Source organism: Osmia bicornis, chromosome 16, assembly GCF_907164935.1.
Source record: "Osmia bicornis bicornis chromosome 16, iOsmBic2.1, whole genome shotgun sequence".
Taxonomy (NCBI): Eukaryota; Metazoa; Arthropoda; class Insecta; order Hymenoptera; family Megachilidae; genus Osmia; species Osmia bicornis.
In genome coordinates this window covers 6,714,894-6,738,420 of record NC_060231.1, presented here as the reverse complement: position 1 = coordinate 6,738,420, position 23,527 = coordinate 6,714,894, and the positions used below count along the sequence as shown (strand labels likewise).

Here is a 23,527-nt window from a genome sequence, read left to right as displayed (position 1 = left end):
CGTAAAACAAAAGGGAAGAGGGAAAGCCCTCGAGTTTTTGAATATTCAGTAGGTACATCCTGGTCGACTTCCACCTGACCCTGTTTCAACGGGGAAAATCGGCACGTTCCGGGTCGTATTCGAGCCGAGACACGTCGAGACCGACGTTAAAACTATTTTTAATTAATTTCCGGTGAAATAAAAGCTACAGCCTCGAGAATGGTTGTCTGAGGCCACGTGGATCAAGATTAAGGGTCGTTTCGTCGGTCAAGTAGATTCTCATGGAATATCGTACGTTTTACCGACGAAAAATTTGATGTTATCGTTTGTGGATAAATCTAACAGCCGGTAATGTCGCGTGAAATCTTCCTTATCGACTACGAAATTAACACGAGAAAAATGTATACAGATTTCTACCTGTCCTGCAGGCGATAATCAGTAGCTGTTTTCAGCCGTCTTTATAACAAAAAACAAGACTCACCGGGGTAGTTGCAGTCGTGTTCGTCGCTTCCATCGTCGCATTCCTTGATGAAGTTGCACCTATGTGACTCCAAGATGCACCTGGACACATCACAGGCGAATTCTCCAGCACTGCAGCCTGTAAAATCAAGTCATCCACTTCGTATTCCACTAATAGTACAACAAATTACATTTCTGCACGCTTCTTGTACACATAAAGAGAATGAAGATGACGACAAACAGAAAGTCATCTCTGACCTCTTTGTTTGCCAGAACAAAGCAACAAAAATGAAATCTATGGCTACATACAAATCATGCAATGTGTTTATGATACAATATGTACAATTCGATGTGACCCTCGAAGCCATGTTTAAGGTATCCCAAATCAGACTCTGTACCTGGATGGGGGCAGTCAACTTCGTCACCGCCGTCGTCACAATCTGGCACGCCGTCACATTGCTGTACCGAGCAAATAGAACGACTTCCGTCGCTACAGCGTACCGTGTCGTCGGCGCGACACTTATTCACGCTAGGTCTCGATGTGATTCCTTCTTCATCTTCCTCTTGATTAGTCGTCGTCTCGACCTCGGTATGATGTTCTCCAGTTCCTCGGTGCGATGAGGTGACGGTGTTATAGAATACCTCTATCGGGCGGATGGTCAGTAGGGAGGATGTCGTGTGTTTAGATGATAAATAATCAAAACATGAAGAGAGAAACAAAAAATCATATGAATGGCAGAAGGTACAGCCACTTTGCTGGCCACCCTTTCAAGTAGTGAAAAATTAGCATGCGATGAAGTTAATTACACTGAATATAATAATGATTGTCAATAATAGAACAAGTTACTGTACAATAATTAGCAGCTTCTGAAGTGATGGTATCAGATTTTAATGAGCTTTTGCATACTGATGCATCGATATCCGGGTACCACTTCAGGAACTATCCTTGTGAGAGTTTAGATATATTTACAGAGCCCGATCGCGATTTTCTTCGTTTACTTACGTCCACTTGGTATCGTCCTGGGGCAGTCAAACTCATCAGAACCGTCTTCGCACTGGGCAATGCCGTCGCACCTGGAGTCTAATGGCACGCATGCACCGTCTCTACATCTCAGTTCTGTCGATTGGTCGCATTCCAGCTCGTCTACACCTCTGTCGGCTGATGTGTGTTCGTGTGTGGATGTGTTTCATTGTGTACAACCGTCAAGTAACAAAAGGATGCAACAAAAAATAAAACAGAACATAAGAACAATGGCTAACAGTTTGATATGTTGATCATTCACGTGCAGATGTACTACACTAGGTATCACTAATTGTGTTCAATTATTGAAGAGATCGATCCCTTGACACAGACCCACGTGATAAAAGTTTCCTCAAGTTCATCGATCTCCTCTCCAAAGTGAACTTCCTCTTTATACGACAGCAAAAAGGATATCGAATTACGAATCACACACAGCTTGGAGATGGTCCGCCGAGGAATCGATCATTTTTCCCGCCAGCATATCTAGGGGATAAGTTACCTTGGAACACTCTGAACGTGAATCCCTCTGGACCAACTTGGATGTTGCCCAATGAGTGGTACTGCAGCTGTTGCTCGAGGATGTTCCTCACCTCCAACTCATCCGTGAACGTCGAGCCAATGTCTAAAGTAACTTGTGACGTGAAGCTGTCGGACGTTGGCCTAAAACAAGCAGTAAAATTGTTAGCATTCCTGGGATGCCTTTAGACTGAGCCACAGTGACCCAGTGGCTTAGGTAATTCCTTTATTTCTGATCTCGTTGGATGTTTTTGAAAATAATCTCATTGATGGGAAAGAGGAGAATCGCAAGGTACTGGGAGGAGTCCAGAGACTCCTGCGAACCAGGTGTCAGAGAGTCCTGGAACCAGGGACAACTTTAGATCCCAGTGATGCTTACGATATTTTGACGACATTGACATGATGGTTCTCATTAGGAATATGGCGATTGTACAGTTCTTCAAGGGGTTGAGTCAAGTTGCCACTAAGCTCCTTGTACTCCCGGCTATTTCTGTCCGCATACTCGCGTCGATAGGGTTCACCGACAGTCAGGGTGATCCTGTAGTACTCTGTAAAACCATCCCCATTTTTGTAAACCTTGACGAGTGTACTATCGACCCAATATCAACAATCTGATCAGCCTACTTCTGTTTCCCCTCGCAGAAGGATGAATATCAATGCCTCTATCAGTGGCACTACCTTCGACTTCCCCAGAACCAGCCAGGTCCTCGTCGTCGGTATTCCCAAAGTCAGCTGGTTCCCTGCGACCCTCGGCTGTATTACCAATCTCGTTCTCCTGTTAAACGCAACGCAGTGGTTACAACATCCTAGACAAACGATAGATCTTCGATCGCTAACCTCCTCGACGTCTTCATACTGATCTCCCCTCTCATGGACCAGTCTCTCCAGGTTGGCTGTTTCTTTAACACTGGACGTTTTTGGCTCTGCTTCGCCGTCAGGTTCACCTGGCGGTGCATTTTCCAGCTCTTCCTCGGCGTTGTCTTCGTCTTGGTCTGCGGGAATCAAAGCGGGTTAAGGTGGAATAAAGATGAGGATGAACATGGACTGTGACGGAGTACCTGCTGTTGCCTCGGTAGTCGGTGCCGCTGTCGAGGATGCTGTCCCGAACAAGTCCCAGATTCCTCTCTTTAATCGATGAAGTATCGACACCTGCTGATGCGTCTCTATCAACGGAGCCTCGTTGAACGACTGCTTGCCATCCTGGTCGAAAACCAGGTCGTCGTTCTGCAAAGTAAACAGAGAAACGTTCTGTAATGCCTAGAATCTTATTTTATCTATTCGTCAAATGACGTCGATTCTCAATTACGGTGCACCTGGAGGAGGTTCAACGAAAGAGGGATGCTTGAAATAACGCAAACCGAAGCTGTTCCTGAGCATCCAACCTCTCCATCGCTACAAATCAGTCTGTATATCGGCGAGTGTGCTCACGTGCCGCTCATAAAGAACCAATTCTCACCTAAACACGCGATATAAATTCAGAATCGACCCGGCACCGCCGTGATTCGCAACAAGCTGGCCAGCATTCAACGAGTCACGGGTCAACGACGCCCATCCTCCCTCTTTCGAAGAGGTAGACGAGACTATTGGATGCGCGGGGAAATAAAGTATCGTTAGAGGAAGAAAACGGCTGACGAGCTTATGCAACGCGATCGTGTATCGACGTTATTCCACGGTGCGGGGATACCAAACTGGATGGCTCCTCGGGGATCCTGCGTGACCCCACACGAATCAGAGGACGCTGAAGAGATATAAAGCGCACTTTCAGGATCGTTACCGTCCTAGTGTCCTACTTCGACGATGGATCGAGGGATACAGGATGGGACTGAATGATGTTGAGTTGAATTCTGGTAATTTAACTCGACCTAACTTCCGCAAGGGAACGCCGAATCAGTGTTGCAAAAACTGATCCGCGAGAAAAAGCAACCATCTGGCGGATACGCTCAATAAAAGCTAATATTTAGCGTTTTGATGCAGCAGACGCGTGCACGGAGATGCGCCTCGCGGTAGCACGTGACCGGAAGTACAGACGCGCTTTTCCTGCTCGTGCACCGCGTTAATGAAGCTTAAATCGGTCCAGACGGAACGTATTATTACGTTCTCGCGTTCGTTTAAAGCATACGCGAAACGATCCACGAATGTTCCATGTGTAGGAAAAGATACGGTGTGTATATACATTACGTAACCATAAACGATACGTCGTGGAGGATAATGGCACGACCTAACGCTCGTTAATTGTGATCTTAATCAATCTATAATTAGGAGCACGTGGGTACAGTTGCGGGCACGCGATAAGCTCGGGGGCACTCGAGCGCTCTACGGGCAATTTCGTGTGCATGTCTGATATAAACTATTGAATTAGATCAGTATTGCGTCTGCTTTAATTAAGTCAGATTTGGACTCAAGTTAATTAACAGATAACGCGTTTTCAGTAAATCGCAGTTCATTCTTATCCGAAGCTGCATCCATCCGGCGTTCCTTGAAAAATCACGGAAACGTGGACACGCTCAAACAAGATAAATCCACGATAACTCGCGCCACGCATCCTGCAACGTTCGACGACTGTTTTCAAGCTCGTTACGTTCGTGACCTCTTCAACAACGTCGACATTTCTGCGCGAGATACGCTGAAAGGATTTTCGGTCCTGCCAAAAGGAGGACGCAACGTTTTCAGAAACTCGTTGTTTCGCTCGAAGGGCTTCGAATAGACGCGTTCCTCGGCTGTTTCTTTCGGCGTTAAAAACTCTTCGCGGCCATAAATGTGCAACTTTCGGATATAAATATCATTATAATCGAAGAATCTAAGCGTGTCGATGAACCTGTTAAAGAGCATGAATCGTAAACGGTCGTAAAGGAGGAAAGAAAAGGGAAGAACGAAGTTAAGGGGAAGGAGGGTGGGTCGTATAGGGTGGCATGAACGAGCTTCCGAGACGAGACTTTGTTATTCCAGGCAAGTTTTACACGGGATTTCCCGGCTAAGTCCACTCTATGATCCTTTCACGACAACTACGTGCTCATACTTCGACAAAACAGCGGGGCCCACGGTGTCCGAAATCCTTAAAATGCATGGGAAATACGTGTCGGGGCAGGTTAAGTGGCCGGCAGGAAATTCGTCCTCGGAACTTTGAAGCTTCTCGGGGACAAACTTGCAGCCAAACACCGGCACCCACCTACCACATGCTGTCGGTCAATTTCATGCGACCTATAGACCTAACGCCTCTTTGATCCTCCCTTATTTGACTGCTTCGAACAGCGCCAGTGGTGCCCCCTACCAAACTTAACCTAACCTGACCCAACCTAAGTTAGATCAGTGGTACCCACATAAGACTGGGAAGAAGGGAACGTGTAAAATTTGTACATTTAATACTTGCTCTTAGATGCGAATAGCATTACTATTGATGGTGCGACCTAACCTAGACGTCCTGGACGACTGATCGAGGTTAAGCACTGAATCATTTCAAGAGCCCTATATGTCAATACCGATGATATTTCGAAATCAGAAACCACTTTTCGAACAGGCTGCGCAGCAGAGGGCAGGAAAGTCCTGCGAGAAGGAGATTCAGCCGGGTGAACGAAGAAGGAAGAAAAGGGGGTCGTTAAACTCGGCGCAAAAATGAGTCCAGAGCGATGAGTCACCGGTCGTGGAGAACTGGTCCTGAAAAATAAGTCTCGCGCCTCTCCTCTGCTGTCTGTGTCGTTAAACCCAGTTTGCAGTTTGCCTGCACGTGTCGATTGCATAACGCGACTGAAAACGCTTCGAAGCTGATGCAGTTCTCTCATTGACTTTTCATTACCCTGCCCCCCAAGTCGAGTATTTCAGAATATTTATCATAGATAAGAATGTGGACTTGATAAAGAGTCACTTGATCTATGAAACACTGTAGAACACATATGGCTTTACAATAGACTAACATGTGTCTATGTTTTCTTAGGCAGTCTGTTTGTTTGAGCTGTTGCAACTAAGAAACTCTACTTAGATGCATAATAAACATTCACTTTCTTGGGACCTATAGAGCCTAAGGCTTAGGCTGTGACCCTAGGACACGGTTGCCTTGAAGAAGTATGTATATTGGGTTAAGTCGCTTCAGTTAATCAATTAACCACTTCAGAATTATCCCCCCAGTGTTCATCTCCCTTTATGCAGATGTCCAAAGAACCAATCCTCCCACCAGTTCCTCTAAGTTCCTGTACACCATCCTAACCTAGGTCAACATCAATCTCCTGCAGCATTCACAGACACCTGTCTGACCCAACCAAAACAACCTAATCACAGGAAGATCAGCCAGTCCAGACGGTACCAGGTGAAATATGGAGGCTCTTGATCGGCCAGGATCAGGTCCGCCATCGCAGGAACGTCTTTCAAAGGTCAAGACCCGGCACGTTCCGCGAGGCGGAGAAGAAAGAAATCCCCCAATTCGAGAGACTTTCCTGGAGGGCTTCAACTTAACGAAAATATACGTCCATCGCGAGCAGACGAGCCTGCGAAAGAGGCAGAGGGCGCTGCCGGTGGGGGAGAGGACCAGGGCTGGCCGATCGTTCTTTGTCTTAAGCCGTGCTATATTAATGCGAAGAGCATGCCACGCGCGAGCAGACCGCGAGTGGAGGAGGGTGAGCTAGGCGCGGAAAAGAGGGCCGTCGTCGTGCGGAATACTAACGAGCGCACACGCCCGACGAATCCCGCGGAGAGCCGCAGCATAGGGGGCGCCTTTGCATTTTAACTGCCTAAGGTGCCCGGAAACGTGGACAGGTATTTACCAGTCCTTTGCCCTGGGTGTTTTAACCCAGGAAGGAGGAGGACCAGACTTTTGAACTCATGATCCCTAATTTTAGGCTTATTATCAACTGAGACCTGCAGTTATTTCATAATAACTTCAGATATTGTCTATTGAAGTCCAAAAATTTTGTACAATTCACCTTCATTTTTATCGTAACGCAACACGACCACTCGGAATCGAATAGACAACGGCTCCCAAGGATGGTAACCTAAGAACTATAGTCACGTGTTGATTCCCAGGTCATAGAAAGAGGGAAGGGGATAAGATCCCGAAGCGGATCATCTTATATGAACTTTCATATCCCCCAGTGGGAGACAAGCACCGTTTGCAATCCTCTGAAAAGGGTGAAATTGCGGAAATCACGATTCTGCCGACTTCCCGAGAAAGAAACGTTCTAGCTCGCGAAAGAATCGGGCCTCGGGCTGCGATCTGCCAGTCACGCGTCACACATCGAAACTGCACGTTCTATTCCGGTAAGGGGGAAAAAACCGCGTAACGCTTCCGGCGCTACCGTCGGATGTCGATGAGGGTTTCAACCGAACTGGCCTTTTCAATTGTCCCTCTCGTTCGTTCGCGATTGGGGAAGTATCAATTAGGCAATTTTTTAATCAGACACAATTGACGTAGTTCATTTGTATCATGGCATATCATTGTTAATGATTTTGTACGATTTTTTTTGTTCCATTTTCCATGACTTTTCTGGATTTTTCAAGATTCCAAAATTTCCACTTGATTTTCCATTTCCCATGACCTTCCCAAATTTTCCAGCACCCTGAAAATTTTTTCTGAGCTCGCCAGGATTCGACAATTTCCCTTCGATTTTCCAAGACTCAATTTATAATTGGATCAATAAATATTCGTCTAATTACTAACAGAAGACACTCCACAGATAATCGTCCTCAATGAAAGAAAGAGTGAATGAATGAATCGATCACAGACTAAAAAGGGCTCGTAACGGCGTCACAGGTTTGTTTTCAGAGCAAACAAGCAGGAATCTCTACACCCTACCTAAATACGTTGGTTAACCATTCTTGATTCTCTCTCTCTTCCACCCTCTTTTTGCACCCCATGCGGTTAGCCAGACAATTTTCCCCCATTTTCTCTGTTTCTCACCCCTTGGCTGAAACTCGAGGCGACTCGACAAATTAGAAAGCTCAGTCACCCACTTAGGGGCTTTTATTCTCTATCATCCTTTACCAATTTAGATTCTTCAAATTTTCAGATTTTTCCAAGACTCTGCAACACCTTTTTACGAGTTTTTCAAATTTTTCTAATTGTTTTATCCCAACAATTTTAAAACTTTTAAATTCCTCTCGATCTATCTTCAAATCAAACGTCGAACCGATAGGACGGAAATAAATTTCATTGATTTATTCATCAAGACAATTACCATCTAACTTTACCAATGAATAATTCATTATCAAATATAATTACTGATTCAATATTAATTTTCTAATCTCATAAGTGGTCAGAAGGATGCCGAACGATTCGAAAGTCTTCAAAAGCGTTCTATTCTGGATCAGAGGAAATGGGTCTCTCGATGGATTGTTTGCTTTTGCCAAACAAGCACACCCTCCCCTTCTCCCGATACCAGGCCAAAGCAGACCCCTACCAGCTCTTCTGTTACTTGTCGCTCTTCTTCAAAAAGAGAAACCTTAAATCACACAGATCTTTTATTTCAAAATATCTGCAAGGATCTTTCGATGTTCTAACTGTCGTGTTTTCATTTTTCAATGGCAGACACGGTTCCCCTTCAGAGTCAAAGAATGTTTTGAAAGACTTCAGGGCTTTCAAGCCAACTTTTTCAAGATTTACAGAGGCTAAGTGGACACGAGTCGCCTCTTTCGATCGGTCACTATTGTTTTCAATGAAAATGATATTTTCAGCTCTGATCAAATAATGGGGGAGACACTTCAGACCCTGATCTTTCCTCTATTGTTCTCCAAAGATGGAAACCATTGAACATTCACATTCACACCTGAGTGCCACTGAATTGGGTCAACAGAGGCCCTAAAAGATTTTCATACGTCATGTAATTTTACTTTGAAAATGAAAAAACAAAAAGAGAAATTTTATGGTCGCTTAAAGCGTCGAAGATTACCAGAGGGGATTGATGTTCGGTGAGATTTAATGACTTAATAAAGTTGAGGAGCCAGTTTCTTCAAAGAGCACCTGGACGCGAAGAAAAGCATGAAAAACGACGGCATGCTCGTCACGTAGGTGATTCTTCTTCTTGTAACGAATTAATGAACGATGTAAGTTGATTCCCTGATATTCTCATCGAAGAATTTAAGAATCCTTATAAAATTTTCAAATTACCAAGTGATAGAGAATTTTTGGAAAATTGTAGTCTGGTAATTAATTACTGAAAAACCACATCCTGTTAGCAACGAATCATTCAAATGGCCTTAATTTGAACGCCACATCCGTTCACGATCGAATTTTTCCCTCTATTGAGTTTAATACTTTATCTATGATTTAAATTAAGCAAAATATAAAACTGATTTAACCCACATCCTGAATAACGATAAAACAGTATTGTGCTCGTTTCAGAGGAAATAAAAAGAGGTTTTCCTTTGATGTATCTTTTTTCTTTTCGTCCAGTCACCCAGTTCCATAAAACGCGTTAATCGAGCAAATTTTAATGGTTTCAGGGTAAAGGATGGCTTTTTTCACGAGTTTTCGTTTGGTGGTTAAACGAAGAGAAATTATAGTTATTGGAGAAATTAATTTGAAAAAACAAGTATCTGGAATTCTTTCGATAGCAGGCTCTGTTAAATTGCAAGTATTCGCTGACAGAGTGAAATAATCTTAGAACAGACAGAAAGAAAGCAACCGGTTTATTTCTGTACGAGAAATGGATTCGTGGCGGCGTAACACGCGCAATTACATCAGAAATAAAATTATAATTCAGCAGGGATTGCACAACCATACCCTACGGGCGAATATCGTCGCATTGACTTGTTAATTTCACCTTCTGGACTTTTGGACTCCATCGATTCAATGCATCCAACCATTCTTCACGAAAAAAAGAAAAAAAAACGAGAGTCAACCTTCGGATAAGCAACGTTAAGACTTTCAAGATTTCAATCTCTGTGTTTCCTGTCATTTTCTCAAGTGCCTTCCTCTGTCTCTTCATTTAGGCAATCAACGTGTGTGGCCTTCGATCAGCGTAGCTGGAAGTCGTTAAATAATTTATTCATCAACGATTAGGAAGCGTGGGAGGAATCGATTTGACCAGACACTTGAAAATCCATTTATATCACCTTATTTTAGTGGCAGGCTAATGAGGATGGTTATTAACAGAGACTTAGTATATGAAGCAGAAGATTTTCAAACTATAGGCAAGATTTATAAATTAAAAAATCAACTATGACATTTGGGATAATCAACCCAGTCAACCTCCAGCCACCCAAGCCTTAGGGCCCAAAGGACAAGGTCCTCTACAGGGGGCCAATTTTGAATTATGGATTAAAAAACATAAAGATTTTCAACTATAGGCCATTAACAATCACAATAACTACTCCTGATCATCTCACTGAAAATGACCCCAAGCAACTGTACAGGCATCACCTAAAGCCACCCATGCCTCAGCACCCAAGGCACAAGGTCCTCCACAGGGGGGCAAACTTGAATTATAAATTAAAGAATTTAAAGTCCTGATCATCCCAATCTTAAATGACCCAAATCAACAATGGAGGCATCACCTCTAACCATCTAAGCCTAAAGCACAAAGTCCTCCACAGAGGGACAAGCCTTGTTTATGCTTGAAAAAAATGAAATACAACCTAAGAGCTTGAAAGTACAGTAGCCAATCCTGATCGCCCCAGTCTGAAATCGAAGGCTAGAGAAAAGGAAAATCCAGGACGAGGCAGACGTTTTCAACGAGGTGATGCACAAAGAGGAATTTCTACGGACTTTCGGTCACAAAGCAGCCAACAACCAGTGGCAACCACGATCCGAGCAACTGTAGAGCAAATAGGTATGAAAAAGGAACGGGTATAGAAGGGAGCCAGGTTCTGTGGGTGTGCGTCAAGCACCCTCGACAAACCCTCTACGGCTCTACCAGCCCCTCCACCCTCATTCCCTCCTCCGGTGGTAGAAAAGAGCGACGAAGAGAGGCTCCGTCGAGCAGCTTACCACGAAACTGCCCTAATAGTCCATTGTCTAGCATCCGAGCGACAAATCCTCGTTTCTATAGCTCACCGTCTTGATGACACGCGAGAATGTTTCCTCGCGACCCTTACGACCTACCAAGCCGACGAGTGTCGTTTAAAAGAATTGTTTCGATTATTGTTCCTGATGATCCGAAACCGTCATCGACGGTCTCGTTAGACCGTCTCCACCTGAACAGTCGAACTGGGGTAATCGTTATTTCGAGACACTGGGTATTACTGTGAGAATGTCGTCTTCTGGCTCGTGACTCAATGACGGAGAAAGCACGTGGCAGAGAAACGAGATGACTCACTATCCAGAAATACACCATATACAGTTGGAGGAAGGCACCGAATGTTCGTTTTCAATAAATTTTGCTAATTTGCTAATTATCAACCGAAATGACTAAGGGATCATCCATAAATCTGATTAAATTTTCAATGACACTGATGTTACATTAACGACCCAAAGTGGGGAAAATTGAGGTGCTGGATTGAATTTTGAACCCTATAATGAGAGAATCCCCCGGAACTAAACGGGACAGGTAGTTGGCCCTTTGAGATTCTAATCGAAATGACAGCACGTGCCACGAGGTTTCACCGGGTCCGTTCAAAGGATCCACGTGCTGTTATTTACCTGCTGCTCGATTAGGTGACCAAACGATGGCGCGTAACGAACCGTGGGTCGTTGGAAACTTTGACATACCTGTTACAGCATTGTCTGTGATCAAGAAATCACTGGGAAAAAGATAATCGACCGGCTGGAACACGTTTCTTCGTGGTCGGTTACGTCAGCTGCTGTTTATTCTCCTTTGTGGATTCCGACGGAAAGAGATGTTCGGACACGAGAGCATATTGAACGAGCCCCGTTGAATTATTCCGTATTCTCGTTTGACCAGACTTTGTTATCTGACTCGATTACTCACGGAATATTTTATTATCATTGAATGATGTCAGAGATGACGTAAGAGAATCTTTGACCCCCTTTGCAAAAGGAGAACGACACTCATTTTTTGTTCAATTGTTTCGAACGGTTAAATAATCATTATCGAATAATTAAAATGGTCTATCTTGCCCTTCGCTCGTCAGAGATTTAATATTTTGTAATTTGAAAGAGGGGGGGAGGGAGCTCCCTTAATACGTTTAACCAGCTGGTATATTCGAAACTCGTGTTCCATTAATTCCTCCACGGATTCCTTAACGCGGTTGAATTCGCAAGCGTACATTTTCGCCGTAATCAATCGCTGATGAGCCCCGGTAATGACGATCGGCAACCGCGGGGCCGGAAGTGTTGCACGGAAAACGTTAGGATAATCGGCGGTAAATTGGAAACCCGATCACTTTGGATTATTAGGTTCGTTTGTGGGCTGGCCAACTATCGCGAAGTCGGTAAATTACACGTTCACGTTGCCTTCCACTTTCTATTTTACACGTGTTCTTCCTGTTCATTATCGGCGGAGGATTATTCAGGAGAAAACTTGCCACGTTCTGTCTCATTAATATTTCTACGTTTAGGCGATTATCCTTTTGGTCTTTAAGAATCGTTGTTATAGTTAGCAGATGGTATCGATGGATTAAAGTAATTTTGCGAGCACGAATCGCTCGGAACGGATGATAAATCCTTGGAATAAACGCGTAATGCCAGGGTCACGCGTGGTCGTTTCCTCGGAACATTATCGCGCATCCGTTCTCCTTCGTGTCAAACAATTCCATTTGTTATTGCACTAAACGTTCCACGAGTTCCATCAACATTTCCCCCTGGTCCATAAATATCCAGCTAAACCGTCTTTTCCATCGACAGATATATGGAGCATGAAATCATGTTTATTCTGATGGTTGACCAAGTTTGAATTGGCCAAAGTTCAAGGAATTTCATTTTTTTTAAATTAATTTTGCTCTAGAATCCTAATTAGTCCAAACTTCATTTGAATTGGTTGTAAGATGTTTGACTAAATTGGAATTAACCAAAGTGCAAATAATTCAATTTCTATTTAATTAATTTTGCTCTAGAATTCTAATTAGTCCAAACTTCATTTGAATTGGTGTTGTAAGATGTTTGACTAAATTGGAATTAACCAAAGTGCAAATAATTCAATTTCTATTTAATTAATTTTGCTCTAGAATCCTAATTAGTCAAATTTACCTAAAAAGCTTCATTGAAATTGATGTTTTGAGATGTTTGACCAAGTTTGAAGTGGCTATTTGATCATCTGTCCGATTCAAGGAATTGTACAAGCAGAAACTGTGATCGAATCAAGGTGGAGAACAAGCCTCACCTTGTGTGGCCGGGACAGTGGGCTCGATTCAATGAACCACGAACAAGGATATAGAGGTTTCTTTCTCTTCGAACTTAATCTCCATGCAAGAACCATTTCCTTCCTGTGATTCGTCGCTTGTCCAAGTGTAACCCACTTTTGTTTTCTCGCCGTTTATCTGCGTCCGTGTTTGACAAGATACTCCGAACAAAATAAAAAAACGTTTCATTTCCTTCGCGGACCATGTTCACGGCCGAGATTCAGACATCGAGGAAAGGAAAGTGTCCGTCTGGCCAATGCTGGATTTCGAGAGCAACCGTAAATGGCCAGATTATGCATCGGCAGATGATGAAACATGTCCTCCGCTTTCTCCGATGATGAATCGGAGTATCGCACGAGGACGATTGCACAATCTGACACGATTGTATGTTCCTTAGGGAGATGGGAGGAGAAATAGATAGAGGTTTATCTATGATAACGATCCTCTAGGACCTTCAAATAGCAAAATTCTTCGAGTCTATTGTGATGTCTTTGGTAATCACCTAAGGAGGCTCTACGAGGTGCTGGGTGCTCTTTTCAGGAGGGATCCAAAGTAGTAATAGAAGCCTATCTATAGCAATGGGGTGATATCTAAATATTCTAAAGACTTGGCATAACAAATTTCTGTAAACCTAATTTTGATTAATCAACCTAGTGGGCTCTGGGACCAATAGGGTGCTCCCTTAAGGAGGGGCCCAAAATGATAGTAGAAGACTATTTATAGTGATGGGATGCTTGGCAAATGCTCTAGAATCTCCAAATAGCAAAATTTCTCAAGCCTATTGTGATGTCTTAGATAATTACCTAATAGAGCTCTAGTAGGTGCTGGGTGCTCCCTTAAGGAGGGATCCAAAATGATAGTAAAAGACTATTTATAGTAATGGGGTGTTATCCAAACATACTAAAGGCTTGAAATAACAAATTTCTGTAAATCTAATTTTGATTAATCAACCTAGTGGGCTCTGGGAGCAATAGGGTGCTCCCTTAGGAAAATGTAGAGGCTCCCAAAGAGACAGTAGATGCCTAGCCATGAAGATAGCTATTTCTGATGAAACTTCAAAACCATTCACCGGAAAATGGAACAACAGCAAAGCCTATTCGACAGAATGAATAAACGCAAAGCAAATATATCCTAAGGAAAGCAAGTCGCGTCATGGGTCGATTATAGATTTTCAACAGCTCTCAAACTTAGGCATTTCATCAGCTTTCAGAGTAAAGGCTCTTATTTAATATGCTCCAGAGAGGTTCTGTGGTATTTTCAAGCAAGTCAACTATGCTTCTTTCATTCATTATTTTAATCTCCCTTTTTTTTTCTTTGCCAAAATAAAATCTGCTCCATGGAAAGGTCAGTCAAGTATGTAAATGGGGTCAAACTCCAACAAACATGTTTTTATCATTCCAAACATGATTAAAGAGTGCATTGATATAATATGAATTTCGAAGCTTATAAATATTTATTTTGTTAAAATTTAATGTCTTAAATTCGGTTGCTTCTTCAAAGCACATCTTTGACACCCTGTACATACCAGTGCCATTTGAAAATATAAAAGAAGAAGATAAATTCAGAAATAAAAAAACAAAATATAGAACACATCATGGATTATCTTCAGCACAGCTGACGAATCGACAGTCAATTACGTTATTTGTCAGAGTTACCATTGATAAATCGTTATCTACGGCAGTCCAGACACGAGACTCCCTTTAATCATAAACGCAACCGGAGTGGGAAAGAAAATTATAATGATCACCCTGAACGATTAGTCTCGTGGCGGACTAATTGACCGAGTTGAGTTCACTCCTTGAACTGGAACGACGTTTGTTGCATATTTTACATCAGCCATATCGTCGTAAGTGTGTATTTATAGAGGCTCACCCGGTCTCTGTCTCTCTCTTTCTCCTGGGAGCTTGAACAACAGAAAGTTTTTCGGCGGAACGAGTGACGAAATTGATGAAAATAGCCAACGCACCAGGGCCCGCCTCGGAGTTCCAATTTTTTCTTTTTTTTTTTTTATTATTATCCCTTCTCGCCTTTCTTTCACTTCGTCGCCCTACTTGCACCGTTTTCTTCGTGTTTGATCGTCTGGGCCATTTCACGGGGGTCTTTCGAAGGTTTCATCGCGACCGTCCGACAAATGCACCGGATCGACAATCGTTCGAAATAGAATTTCTTATTTATCCCTTCTATTCTCGAACGGTACAAAGGAAATCGAATGACATTTCATAGCTTCGTTGAAATTAGTAAGTTCAGAGACCTTCGGATAGGAGAGGCAGCAGTAACCTGTTTTATGGACACTTCAAACGAGCTTACCAGTATTTCGAATTCGTTTACGGAACGTTTTAAGAATACCAGGGGCTCGTTAACGATATCCAGATCTCTGTACTCTCTGTACGTGAGGATGATAATAAAAGAAGATATAAACAAAGGCCTATTCCGCGATATGAATACATTTCAGCGATGTGTATGTCAAAGCAAACGTGTCGCGCTGAAAGTTTTGAGAATTCCCTAACCGAGTCCCCTATGGTCCTCCAGGAGGTGCTGGGGGGGGGGGAGTAATAAAAAATGAATATCTCCAAACTGTGCGGGATTAAAAATTGAAGTTATAAAAAGAACATCAGAAGCCTACGTCGGTTTACACACTCGATCTAGATTTCACTGTTGTGATCCAGGTCGAATCCTCCTGGGATTCATCCCCGGGAAAGTATCAGTTGGCGGAACGAGGCGGTGAATAAAAGGAAAGGAAAAGAAAAAAAATAAAATAAAAGAAGACGAAAATTACGAGGCGGGAAACAAAAGGGATGAAATTTGATTCATCCCGCTCGACCTGGCCGCACAAAAGGCCAGACACACGGATACAAACAGCGGCAGCCGGAATCGCGTGGCCGCAGACGGGGTCGGGAAGGGACGTGTACGGTAATCGTCGTTAACACCTGCAATTAACTTTGACGCGGCTCGGAATGTGGGACGCGAGCGACCCAAATACCCAAGTCGTTGGTGTACGTGGCGGAGAACAAAAAGCTCGCAATTTTTCCAGCGGATTTTTCACACCTCCATTCAGACGTTTCCAATTATTGTAACGCGGGTGTGTTTGCGCGAGTGGCTGACGCTCTGCCGCGACCATTGTTTCGTTTTCGTTTGACCCAAGACGATTTCCGGCGTTATTCAAAAGGTTTAAGAATCGGGGAAAACTTTTTGAATTTTACCACTCGCTGCCAGCTGCTGCCGGTGGATGCCTTTGAGCTTAAAAGTTTCTCTCTGGCCGAGTTTGTTCCGAGTCTTGCACGATGATTCAACCGGCACGCGAATTTCTTGGCCGGATGATGGAGGTCAATTAACGTGCGCCAGTCTGCGCTTCGAATTGAATCATGCTCGACCGTTGCCTCCTAAGGGCCCAAATGTTTTTGGACACATCTGTCGGTTTTGGTTGATTCGAGTTCTATTATTTCTTTGGCAATTTTTCTATTTGTCAAGTACGTATCTATTATCACCGTCAACGGCCCGAGGCGTTTGGATTTGGTTAAAGTGTCAGTAAGATCACTGAAGGGTCAAGCTAAGTGGAGCGCGGCTTTCTCAAAGATGGGTTACCGCATGCCGTTGACAGCGGGGAAAGTGGTTTTAAATGAACAAAGAAAGGGCCCAAGGGCAGAATTATTAAGGACTAATAGGGCGCAACAAAATAAAAACAAAGGGAAAAGGAATATGTCAAATTTGAAAAAAAAAATGGTAGATTGATGTGGGGTTCAGCAAAATTCTCCTACCCCTGGTAAAAAGTAGTATATAAAAAACTCTGAATTGATCTAAAATAACCTTCTACCCATCCCAAAAGGGCACATAAAAGAAAACAAAAGAAAAACCGTGGAAAAGGAAGGCAAAAAGTAAAAAACTAACTTAACCAATAACCTCAAATTCCATCATTCTCATTAGAATCTTGCCAGTAGAAAAATGTCAAACAGAATTAATTAAATTGGCCAGCAATGAACCGGGTGATTCGAAGTCAATCCCAGTTCCTCCCGTTCATTACACGTACCCCTTGCACTCGCGATGTAGCAGCAACAGGGTGCGGAGAAAAAAAAAGGCATGTATAGGGGGTTGATCGTCTGGTGTGGTTAGCCGGTGTCGTTCCTCGAATCGTATGCATCGTTTGCTCGAACGAACGCTTCAGTTAAAGTCTCTGGCAAGCAGACATCATTACGAGACAGGGACAGAACGTTTGAAATTTATTCAACACTGGGGAGACCATAGGCTGTATTCGCGGGTGGATGCACGCCTCGTCATCCTCCCGGCTGGTCGGGTTCGCCTGGTCTTTTTGAAAAACCACATTCCCGATACCCTCGGCCCAGGTTACGCGCGTGTGTGCATTCACGCACACGTGTACAAACACCGGGGGGATGAGCAGACACTATTGAAACGACGTGCGTGCGCTCATTAACGCGCGATGAGATCGGAAGAACTTGGCGACGTCTGATACTGTTACGATACCGCGTTATCTACCAACGGGTTGCGATGTCTAGCGATGGCTGTAACCCGTTTGCGATTAAAATAGAAATTGAACAAAATGTTTTTAGGTTAGTTTCTTTTTTCAGAGTTTAAAATGATTCTGTAATTTATAGTCTATAACCTATAAATGAAAAGTTATGAACTATAACCGTTAATTTACAAGATCCATAAAGTATAACCTGCAATATACACTATACCTAACCTCGACAGATAAAAACATTATATGGCAAGAACATAACGCTATTTCAACAGGCAGTATTGTCCTTGTTCGTAATCACCAGTATAATTACCTGAATTACCCAGGAAACAGAAAAGATCAATTCAAGCAAAAAATCAATAATTACAATAATTGCAATGGACAAGATAAAGTTACGACATGGTTCTTAATGAAGCAGATACATTGTAGGAATAAGAAACATGCGTTAAGAGACCGATTCATACGCACAACCGGTTTTTCAGTCATCAGTGAATCGTAACAGGTCTAATATTCGAAACCGATGGACAAAATCTTGCTGATATTTGCTCGAGGTCAAGTGAAAACGTGTGAACGAGCCGACAAATAGCGACACAAATTTGTCCAATTACGTAATTACCTCCTAAACGCTCATAAGTTATTCCTGAGCATGAATGGATGGTAAAATTACCTGGCGCCTTTGAGCTGAGGAATTTCAGTGACTCATGTAAGTCAATATAGTAACTCATGTATTTAACATTTTTATTATTGCATATTTTGCTGAGCAATCATAGTATTAAGTAAGATATTATGGAACGATCTCTCGAAGTCTATCGTGGGTGTTTCACACTAGATCAACGGCCTTCGACCACTAGATTGCTAATTGATAATTAATATTAATTCTATTATTTGATATTCAATCGTAATGAAATTTCATCGTTACCACTGCTATTTCCTTCAGGTTCTTGTTCGACACGGGCGCGTTTCAAAGTCCTCGCTAGGGATACTTAAAATATGCGAGGCGCGCTAAGTGTTTCAGCAAGAAATCAACCTTGCGGTCATCCAATTAGATCCGTTCGAGGCTCGAGCATTTACTTATGGATTAGCGGTGATGCATCAAAGGCAACAGTTCGAATAAAACGCTTTGCATATCAAGCGATTATTCGTGCCTGTTGCGTAACACCGATCGCTATACCGCGATAAAAGAAGATCGTAATCTAATTCGCGAGGGGTTGAGAAAAAATGGAAGTAGGATTATAAAATGATAAAAATTTGTATTCGACCGTATCTCGAAATTTAATATCGCGAAAATTATGTCATCGTTGCGGAATCGTTTATTCGAGCAGCCAATCGACGTTTACATCGTTAAAGAGAAACCACTAACAGAAGGAACGGTTTATGTCTTTAATTCATATATCTATTTCCAGGTCTGACGTTAACACGTCGTTCGATACAGAAAGGTATTCACTGAATCACGATGGCAAACGTAACCGTTCTTGTAATTGTGTACTTTGCCCGCAATGTGCGAATTATTTCGCGATATTTACTTTGCTTATCAGTTCTAGTTGCTAACAGAAATACGAAACGCGTTAACACCTTTACGACGGACCATGGAGAAAGCCAAATTTTCTGAATACCTATCGAATTTCATGTGTAAGTTAATATCTGTATCGATGGTTAAATACTAAGCCTAGTTTGAACGTCTAGTAGCTAGTTAGTGAGATCAGCAATCAACTCGATGATCATAAATCTTTCAAGCCTGATTAAATTCATCGCACGACATTTGAGCATACCAAATATTAAAATCATCGGTTAGCTCATTACTAAATTTAGTACCGAGTATCGCGCAAGAAACATTGTAGCGACCTTATCAATCCAACAATAAGCGTTACGACGTTCATTGAGAAGTCAACATGACTATGCATATGCATTTTCATTCATTCTCAATGCACGTCATAATGCATCCATTTTTCGCGTTACAAAGTGACGCAACGACCCCGTTTAGAGATTGCCTTTAATCATTGAGATGCAGTCAGTGTTCTGTCTTGCAAATGATAGATCAATTCCAACCGTATGCTTATTTCAAGTCAAAGGTTCAACTTTTCAAGTAATAAGATGAAGAATGCATTTAATGCAGCATTGGATTAAGATTTCTACATTTTTATTATTACATATTAATAATTTGTCATTATTTAATGAAAAACAGTTGAATTAATAATTTATCAAAGTGAAATACAAGATAGAACGATTGAAAAACGGAGGTCGTAACCCTGCCCGACGCTTCTCATTAACAGTCCCCGATGGTAATTACTCGGAACGCAGCCGGACTCCATCTCTCGAACTTGTACCGTCACGAATTAACGATAATTAACGCGCTTCTTGCGCACCGATCGACGACTTGTCTGTCGCTTCCTTTTCATCCACGTTTCTCGCTAATCGTCTTTGTTAAGATTCGATCCACGTGTAACTATTCGCCAACAAAATTGAAATCCTATGAAGTTCTCTACTTCTTTCTGCACTACTACCCGTTAGAACTAAATATCAGGTGATTTGAAAAGTATTTGATGAGGTTGAATCAAGTGAATACTGAATGAAAACTTTAATTATTATGGAAAATATCTTGTTGATAGTATAATTCAAGATTTAGTCATTAATAATACCGGTATTCAGTAGTCGGATACCGGTACTCAGCTAGAGTACAGCTGAGGTTACATCTTAATTTGCCTTTGTAATGTTTGAGTACAGGTATTTATTGGTAATCTAACTTGATAGTACTGGTATTCATTGTTCACATGCCAGTACTCAATCAGAGTACCATGCTTTAATGTTGATGGATAATCGATTAGTGTATAATTTGACTTAATAATCCTTGGATACTGGTACTTATTAGTATCAAATCTAACTTAATACCAGTACTCACCGTGTACAGTATCTACTACTTAATACCAAATACAAAAATTTACCGACCACCAATATATTTCAGTGCTCAGCTGAAATAACTTAAAAATTGAAAGGCAATCACCAACTTTCAGCTGAACAATTCGTACCGATACATTGTATTTTCTCGATTACGCAACGAATATGTACAGCTCGTTCAATAAAAGAGATATGTAAATTACTAACTGCAGCGTACGCCCGCGGCGATAATTCATTGAAGAAAAAAAAAGACAATCAAAATAGGACACTAGGCGTATGCGTTCGATTCTCCTGTGTATCTTTTCTATTTAAAAAAGACAGAACTCTGAAGAAGAAAGGAGGTTAATTTCGAATCGAGAATTGCAAGAAGCAAGGGAACGATTGTTCTTATCGCGTTTAACAATACGACCTTGATTCTTCGATCGTTTTATCGCAACGAGCCTTTAGTTACGCACACTTGCATCTAAAATTAACCGATTTCTGATATGTACGCTCCTTGATATACTAAGTGGCTCAAATAAAACGTAACTTCTAAACAGTTTTTAATTGTTGAATTTGATGAACCTCCCCTCTTCCCACCCTTTGAAAAATTAATTTTAATCAGTGTATAGGACAGTAGAAATTTTTGAAGAAAATTAAAAACAATTTTAATTCATCATAGATTTATGATCGACCACTGAAGTTTAATAATATAATTGGGAAAAATAGGTGGTATTCTGCTAGTTATCAGCTAGCTTATCAGCTGGCTGGCGGTGGGGCTGATGTTCCATTTCCGTTTTGTTTACACGCCTTGTTAAATGCTTTTCGAATTGAAGACAATAAGTTTCTTTTCGATAAGGATAACCGGAGGACGATGCACGCGAAAACTGTTCGGGAACAACGAAGGTGTCAATAAATTTCCCTTCCTTATCATTTGGTCGTAAATCAGTCCTTTAGTGAACCGATGAAGCATGGAAACATAATGGTTGGCCATGCGTATTGTGAGCTGAGAAAATTCTGGGAAAAATTGTAGAAAAAATATAGCTGAATGTTAATTATTTCTTCTTGGTAGGAGATTCTTTTAAATTATTATAATTTTTTAATTTTTCTTTGTCGTTCGATGCACCAAGGTTTCATACGAATTCGTTGGTGAAGAGGTCGATTTCCAGAAATACTCTGACAAACAGCCTAATCGAGACATTTTAGAGGGACGACAAACCTGAATAGCGACTGATTAGAATCGTAGAGGCTGTTGTCCCTAAGAGCAGTGCAGTTATCGCGTCGCTAAAGTGCCTCTAAATCACTTTCCTCTACTGTGTACAGGGTGTTCGTGTTGACTTGTCACAGTACTGTTGTTCAAGATCCAAAGACACAGAAAATAATTGTGCAGAATACAAATTTCTGCCAAAAGTTCATAACTGATATGCTATTGGAGTGCCAAGAATTCTCAAGTGATATGCTATTAGAGTGCCAAGAATTCATAACTGATATGCTATTGGAGTGCCAAATTATATGCTATTAGAGTGAAAATAATTCCCAAGTGATATGCCATTAGAATACCAAGAATTCATAACTGGTATGATAATAGAGTGCCAAATTTTACAGCTGATATGCTATTGGAGTGCCAAATTATATGCTATTAGAGTGAAAATAATTCCCAAGTGATATGCCATTAGAATACCAAGAATTCATAACTGGTATGATAATAGAGTGCCAAGAATTCGTAGAGTGCTAAATTTTACAGCTGATATGCTATTAGAGTGCAAAGAATGAACAAATTACCAAACAAATAATACATAATTATCATACTATGATAACTTTTATCACCAAAGAACATAACATAATAAAAAAGGCATATATTCGAATCACTGATTTCTATAAAATGATGACTAATCGAAATCTAATTTAATAAAAAAATAGAAAATGTTTGATATCAAGGTTTCGCATGATGCTTCGCAATAGCTCATGTTAACCTTTGATAAGAACAGAATTCCTAGCTTCGTTAATCTACCAAACTGTTTGATCAAACCGACATTCAGTTCTCCAGGTGATAAGGATTTTATTTCTGATACGTTTTTTGAATGATTCTTTTCTCTTCTTTTCTTAATTTACCACACTATTCCAGGCAATCAGTCAGTGAAATTCAGTCATCAATTAAGCTTAAATGACAAATGAATTTCAGGTTGAAATGAGATAAAAAAATTCCGAAGAAATGATGATCACAACTACTGTTCCATTTCCTAAAATAATGTGACATTAATGGAAAAAAGATAACGCATGGATGAATCATACCATGTTCGTATCAAACTCGGTTAATTACCACATTTTACACAATTTACAGATCATTAATTTTTTAATTGTATCCTGTAAACGAGTAATAATAAATATTAATACTTTCAACAATTTTATTATATTTTAAAAAAATTTCTATTTGTAATTTAATAATTATTTTATTTTCTGTCGACTTTTTATTAATTATCTTGGTCCTTGAATTTCACTGTTTGAGTTACCAAGCGAAGTGAAATGTATGAAAAATTTGATATCAAGATCAATTTCATCCAAGGCACATTTCTTTCACTTTAATTGCCAAACATCTGGCGATTCCACTTTTTAAAGTAAGCATGACGTAAGGCTTGCTAAAAATTGCGAAAACAGCGTGCATCCCATAAACTGGATCCCAGCCATAAATCTCCAAGTAACAGGCCCCCGTCTCAAAGAACACTGGTACATATTTTTTTTCTATTTATCTTCCCTCAACCAAGGTCCAGCGATTTTGTTTAAAACGAACACGATTTGCAGTCTGGCATCGCGTAAACGTTCGCCAATTCGACAATAAACAGAGTCAAAAATATTTCAAAGGGTTCTCCGTTCGTTCCACAAATTTTATAAAAAAATGTTATTCTTTATGGATTCTGAGAAAAAATCTATTCGTTTGAATTGTTAAAGATTTATGGAAAAATGTTGATTTTATTTTTAAAAAAACAATGAAA

The 23,527-nt window shown here is 41.4% G+C and overlaps 1 protein-coding gene across 2 annotated transcripts in view; it reads right to left on the bottom strand.

Moving 5' to 3' along the window:
* LOC114879957 (basement membrane-specific heparan sulfate proteoglycan core protein) overlaps positions 1-23,527 on the bottom strand; it is a 97,068-nt gene that overhangs the window by 63,888 nt on the left and 9,653 nt on the right. For both annotated transcript variants that reach the window (XM_029195404.2, XM_029195413.2), the window contains exons 2-9: positions 3,034-3,199; positions 2,813-2,967; positions 2,600-2,750; positions 2,355-2,523; positions 1,959-2,119; positions 1,442-1,597; positions 837-1,082; positions 461-577 (exon numbers count right to left, since the gene is read on the bottom strand). In XM_029195404.2, the coding sequence (XP_029051237.2) occupies positions 461-577; positions 837-1,082; positions 1,442-1,597; positions 1,959-2,119; positions 2,355-2,523; positions 2,600-2,750; positions 2,813-2,967; positions 3,034-3,199 (1,321 nt within the window). The remainder of the gene's footprint in view (positions 1-460; positions 578-836; positions 1,083-1,441; positions 1,598-1,958; positions 2,120-2,354; positions 2,524-2,599; positions 2,751-2,812; positions 2,968-3,033; positions 3,200-23,527) is intronic.